The following is a 6,432-nucleotide window of genomic DNA, read 5'->3' on the forward strand; positions in this document are numbered from 1 at the left end:
ACGTCGTTTTCAAGCATGCCCGTGAGTCTTAAATTGGAAATCGTTGTGTTTTTAATAAGTACTACAAATGCCTAAGTTGTTGATTCTCCGTGTTGGGGAAGAATTATGATTATTCTCGTGGTATTTGTTTATGGTTGAGTATTGGTTCCAGTTGAGGTTTCATTTTTGAAGTTAAATGTTGGTACAAGTTTGGTTATAGTTGATTCCCTTGCCGGGACGTATTTTATTCTCATTGTTGATTCCCTTGCGAGGATATTGTTATTTCCTTATTGTTCCCTTGCCGGGATTCTTTTATGATTGGTGTTGAATTGTATATCAGGATCGGGTTGCACGCCGCAACAATATTATATGGGATCGGGTTGCACGCCGCAATATGGAGTAATAAGGAAGGACAAGAGGGGTCGGGTTGCACGCCGCAGCAGTGATATATGATTAGATCGGGTTGCACGCCACAACAGTGATATATGATTTGGGTCGGGTTGCACGCCGCAATAGTGTTATATTATTTGGATCGGGTCGCGCACAATAAAGGATAAAAGTGGATAGTGATTTGTTACTGTTTTCTTATTCTTACTGATGCGAACTTTGTAATGTTCTTTATGATTTTCTCCTGAGTTACTGTTGGTACTTGATATTCCACCGCAGCATGTTCCCCTTCCCATCTTTAATTGCTAGTTCCCGTCATTATTACTTGCCGTATATGCTTTAACTGCACATGTTTATTTGGTAGTCTTGTCCTAGCCTCGTCACTACTTCGTCGAGGTTAGGCTCGACACTTACCAGCACATGGGGTCGGTCGTGCTGATACGACACTCTGCACTGTGTGCAGATCTCGGTACCGGAGCTTTTGGGCCTTAGAGTGGTTGTTGCCTTCAGTCCAGTGGAGACCCGAGGTAGTCCTGCAGACGTCCGCAGGCCTTGCCATCCTCATCTATCTTTTATATTCTGTTTTTATTTACTTCCGAGACAGATTGTATCTTTCTTTCCAAACAACTGTTTGTGGTATTTGTAGATGGTCCATATTGTGACACCAATTCTGGGTAGAGACGTGTTTTGTATATTCGTACTCGTATTTGGCTAAGTTATTAGATTTCGTCGCATTTCTTTTATTATTGTTATTATTCCGCTGTTAATCGCATGTTAATTTAAAAATTGCTAAAAGGTTAAGAATAAGGGTCATAAGATATAATACTCGGCTTGCCTAGCTTTCACGAGTAGGCGCTATCACGACTCCCGAGGGTGGGAGTCCGGGTCGTGACATTTTTCGATCAAAATTTATATTTTTTTATTTCAATTCAAAGTTGTTAATCCATTTTACTATTAATTAGAGGATTAGGATAGCCTCATCAGTTTTTCCGCAAAAATTTATATTGGTCATTTTTATATTTCTGTTAATTAGGATGTGCTAAAATGACTTTTATATTACAAAAAAAAAAAATAAGAAAACTAAGTTTTGTATTACAAACCTTAACTTGAAGGATCATTAGTGAAATTTCCTCTTAATTTGGACAAATATCATCCATTTTAGGCAGAGTTAATTTTATCCATGATCAGTAAACTTGTGTGTTTGTTACCCAAACGCCATTTTTTTTTTTGTTACGTAAAAATTATTCAACTTTGTATTCATTACACAAAAGTCATTTTTCTTTCTTTTGTTACACAAAAATCATTTTACTTTTCTCTAGTTATCACAAAAGTAACTTTTTTACTTGAAAAGTCTATTATGCCCTTGATATTATATAAACCTTCATATTTATGTAATACCTTCTATATTATATACTATATAATATATTTTTAACTATGTATTTTATTTATAAATAAAATTACTTAATATTATTTTATTTATTATTTTTTATAATATATTCGTATTTTTATTTTTTCTTAATGTTAATTCAAAATATATTAGTAGCCTAGAAAAGTGACTTTTGTGTAATAAACACAAAGTTAAATGATGTTTATATAACAAAAAGAAAAAGTGACTTTTGGGTAACAAACACAAAAGTTCAATGACCACTAATAAAATTATCTCATTTTTGGCAGCATTGAGAAATATAAGAGAGTAAGGAAAGCAACATAAAAAAATTGATGGAATTCTATTTGTCTTTAATATTTCAAGATCCAAGAAAACGACTCAACAAACATATTGCTAGAAAAAATTTGACAAAATTATAACACAGCAAACACGGCGCTTTCAACGCTTATCCTTTTTCATAATTAAGAATCAATTATAACATGGACTTTTCTTGTGGTTTGGTCCCATTTTCACGCCCTAATATTCGCCACATTAATTAATTTTTTTTTGTCCCCTCAAAATTAAATCCCTCTATAAATATTCTCACTTCACTTCTTCTACTTCCAACATTTTCATTCTTCTCTTCTTATTATATCTTTTTTGTTATCTTCATTACTAAAGCAAAATACTCAGTTTAGTTCCCTTTGAAGAGAAGAAGAATATGGCAAAAAGTGGATACAATGTTAGCTTCTTGTTGCTTCTGTCAATGTTCTTGATATTGCTCACTTTCACCAATATGGTTGAGGTAAATACATATATATATATAAATGTTTTATGTTTATATCACTACTAATTAGTCATTAGAAGAAAAAAAACAATAGAGATTTTGTTTAGCAAACCCTTTTAATTTTATGTGTGTTTTTCTTCATTTTGGCAGGGTTACAACAATCTCCAGCCTAGAGGTATATATACACTTACGCTATTTCCTTTGGATCCTTATGTATAGGAAAATGTTGTTATTTGTGATGGAGTATATATAGTAGTTATATATTGTCTGTGACGAATCTAAGATTTTAAAGTTATGAATATTATTAGTACTAGGAAAATAAAAAGAACTTATATTAGCAAAGTGATAAAATAAGAAGTATCTGCAAAATTTTAGAAGAACGAAAAATGAATCCCGGCCCTTACCATTAGTCGTCTATGTAGATCTGGGATTCAGTGTTGAATCAATTCAACATTTCATTCGGTCACTTCACTTGATTACATCGTATTTGAAATCCTGACATCAGGGTCGAGGGCTAACTCATTTTATGAGCTCCATACATTGGTTCAAACCCAATCCGTAGCGTAGCATCCCTTTCTCTTTCCCGCTAATAACCGACATCAAGTTAGGTCAAGGAGTAAGAGCCCGTTTGGAGTGGCTTAAAAAAGCGGTTTTAAGCCATGAGCTCATACCATTCGATGTTTAATAAATTAATTGCAATGATTCTTAATATTTGATGTAAATTTCCATATTTTTTAATTTTTTTTTATGTGGTGTTGTTAATAGATTGCAAGCCAAGATGTACTTATCGATGCTCAGCAACATCACACAAGAAGCCATGTATGTTCTTTTGTCAAAAGTGTTGTGCTACTTGCTTGTGTGTGCCTCGTGGAGTTTATGGCCACAAACAAACATGCCCTTGCTACAACAATTGGAAGACTCAAGAAGGAAAACCAAAATGCCCTTAAATATTAATTAGGGCGAAATTCTTTCAATATAATTAATAGTCGAAAAAAAGACTATTGTCGTTGTGTTTTTGTATCGGCGTAACTTAATTTCTTTTGCAGTTTTAAGTATATTTACACGTTTTGTATTTCTCTACTTTGTTGTTACTGAAGTCTAAGATGAGTTGTCGTACCGGAGCAATATGGTCCGAGGATTCATAAGCCGACTCCAACTTGTTTGGAATTGAGTTGTTGTTGTAGTTTGTTTTTACCATCATGAGAATGTAATAACTTATTTATTGAATCGAGTCTATTTTATAATTTTTAATTTTATTGTTATGAAAATGTAATAACTTATTTATTGAATCGAGTCTATTTCATGATTTTTAATTTTGCAGTTCTGATATTTTTCTCCTTTGAGCTTTGAGTTGGGACTTTTTTCATCTAACAACTTTGAACTAGTTTCTAAGTTAGCTGTATAAAATCTTGCTGTTTGAGCGGGAGAAAAATAAAAGAGAACCAATAAACAATTGTCTATACAAAAATCTTGTGTGACAGAGGAAAAGAAAAAACAAAAGAGAGCCAAGTTAATTTCTTTTGTTACACTAAACTCCCCCCGGTTCATTTTAATTGATTTTTTTTTACTTTCTTTTTGTGGTCCACAATTTTTTTATTTTTTTAGATATTAAGAAGGAATTAATTTCTTTTTTTCAATGTTGCCCTTGGAGTAAAGAGTCTCGAAGTATCTATTATATTTTTAATTAACAAATTAAAGAGATAGTAAATATTAATATTGTTAATTTTATTATTAATTAATGTTAAAAGGTGAATTGCTTAATATACGCAAAACAACCAAAAAAATTAAATTAAAGTGAACCGAAGGGACAATATCCGTTTATTTAATGGATTGTCCATATGGTAGTTTTGGCATATATAGTCGGTGGTCGGGTGAATATGGCCAAGGTTGTTGTCTTTGATATAACTATTTTTCTTCGTCTAATATTTCGGGTTTAAGCTCTGGGAATCCAGAAAACTATCGACCGAGATAACTAAAAAAAAACACTATTTTTATTGCTTGAGAATTGAGATAGCTGTTAGTATTACTTTGTTCAAAATCAGAAAAGTAAACAAACGTTAGTTCAATAAAACGTAAAATAATTCCGAGCCCACTGAATGCACAGTGTGTCCTTAAGGAATTTAATCCCTCACTGTTGCCCAAGGTATAACGGATTAATTCCTCCCAGGATAGAACGGAATAACTATTCTGTGATAGCGGCACTTCAAATCACAGAACTTCAGCGAACTCAACAAATGGAGGCAATCACACTTGACACTTATATTTATTTGGAAAATAATGCAACAATGTAGAAAAGAGGGGAGAAGATTTCACATCTTTCATGTCTGATTTTATGTCTAAAAAATGAAGCCAGGCCTCTAAATTTATAGACAAAGGAAGGGTGATATGGAGAGCTGCAATCTAAAAGGTGCCTCTTCCATTTCCCATTCACACCCCTTAATAAAAACGCAACAATCCCCCACATGAATGGGGAATGGTCATATGAGGAAAAACATGCATGAAAATACTGTGTGATTCACAAATAAAGATTAATCGCATCTGGATAAGTAGATTTCCCTTTGAACTTTCCGTAGTGAACTTATGTTGGATATACTTGGTCAATCGGTAGATTTGATATCTTTGAACCGTCTAGTGGTATGATTCTCGCTTTGGGTCCGAGAGGTCCCGAGTTCGATTCTCGGAACGCCCCCAATTGTTGGGTTTGTTATTAATAAATAATAACAAAAGAGGTGTGAATGGAAAATGGTGGGAAACGAAATGGAAGGAAGTGAAATTTTGAATGAGTTCATTTCACTTATGCACTTTGTCCCTCATTGGTAGAAGGAAAGAAAATCTTTGTGTATATAAAGAGAAGCTCATCTTTTAGCTCTTAAAGAGCTAAGAAGAAGGCAAGCCTCGCGCCGTCGTCGTCGTCGCTCACTCGGCTCGGCTTCGGCTTCGGATTTGTCAAAGACTGATTGATTAATCTTTTTGGATAAAATTCTTTTTAAATATTTAATTAATTAATTAAATTAATTAAAGAAAATTCAATCCGAAATAACCCATGACCCGCGACCCGATACGGTCCGGCTCGTTTTTCTTTCCCGGATTATTTTAAATCCGTTTTATATTTCCCGCAATATTTTGAACAGCCATGGCTGTTCTGAAACAGTGTCACACCTGTTCCAACAGCTATGGCTGTTCTGAAAGGTTGCAAACCTCTTCAGAAACAACACCAAGTTGGCTATAAATATACCTTCAAATCCCAGAATATTTACTTACGAAATTTTCTGATTATCTTCTTCTTCTTCTTCTGCACTAAAATTCCAGTGTGTTTTGCTGCCATCGAGTGGTTCGCTGATCATAGGCGTTTTTGGTACCAACACTCTGGTGAGTTAAATCGTTCTATCCTGGGAGGATATATGCAAGAACCTCGGGTACTTGAGAGGAATAATTTCCTTAAGGACACACTGTGTATTCAGTGGGCTCTATTTGTTCCTACAACGTTTTCAAAATTTATTTTGAAGAAATTTACTGTTTTCGGAATTAAATTTCTACGAACTTTTTGTTTCTGTTTTTTCAGAAAGATTATTATTTAATTTATTTACGGCAATACAGATTTATAACAATCTTAAGGAAATTAATTTATTATATTCTGTATTCTGTCTGGATTTTACTATTCTGATTTGAAGATATAAAAACTTCATCAGGGTATTGAAATTCAGAAAACGATTTGAAGAACATAAAAACTTCATCGTTTTTCTGTAAAACAGTATTGTAGACAATAAATTGCGTCGAGAAAATAAAATCAAGACCGAAAAATATTGTAACAATCGTAGTATTTTATTTTGAATATTTGAATGTTACAATCTCTATGAATCCTCTGATTCTTCTTTCCATTAGTAAATAAATTCAAGGGCCTTTGAGCTTGATC

At 33.4% G+C, this 6,432-nt stretch overlaps 1 protein-coding gene across 1 annotated transcript; it reads left to right on the forward strand.

The window, feature by feature from the left end:
• Positions 1–2,334: 2,334 nt before the first annotated feature.
• LOC109212573 (protein RSI-1) lies at positions 2,335–3,772 on the forward strand. The gene is made up of 3 exons (XM_019376225.1): positions 2,335–2,537; positions 2,670–2,694; positions 3,285–3,772. The coding sequence occupies exons 1-3, from the start codon at positions 2,454–2,456 to the stop codon at positions 3,464–3,466; spliced, it is 291 nt and encodes a 96-aa protein (XP_019231770.1). The 5' UTR covers positions 2,335–2,453; the 3' UTR covers positions 3,467–3,772.
• Positions 3,773–6,432: the final 2,660 nt, after the last annotated feature.

Source organism: Nicotiana attenuata, unplaced genomic scaffold (genome assembly GCF_001879085.1).
Source record: "Nicotiana attenuata strain UT unplaced genomic scaffold, NIATTr2, whole genome shotgun sequence".
Taxonomy (NCBI): domain Eukaryota; kingdom Viridiplantae; phylum Streptophyta; class Magnoliopsida; order Solanales; family Solanaceae; genus Nicotiana; species Nicotiana attenuata.

Bases quoted from the DNA above. Each gene is read 5' to 3' on its own strand.
- LOC109212573 (XM_019376225.1), top strand. From the start codon at position 2,454: ATGGCAAAAAGTGGATACAATGTTAGCTTCTTGTTGCTTCTGTCAATG. The intron at 2,538-2,669 runs GTAAATACATAT...TCATTTTGGCAG, and splicing joins CTTTCACCAATATGGTTGAG to GGTTACAACAATCTCCAGCC. The intron at 2,695-3,284 runs GTATATATACAC...TGTTGTTAATAG, and splicing joins CAACAATCTCCAGCCTAGAG to ATTGCAAGCCAAGATGTACT.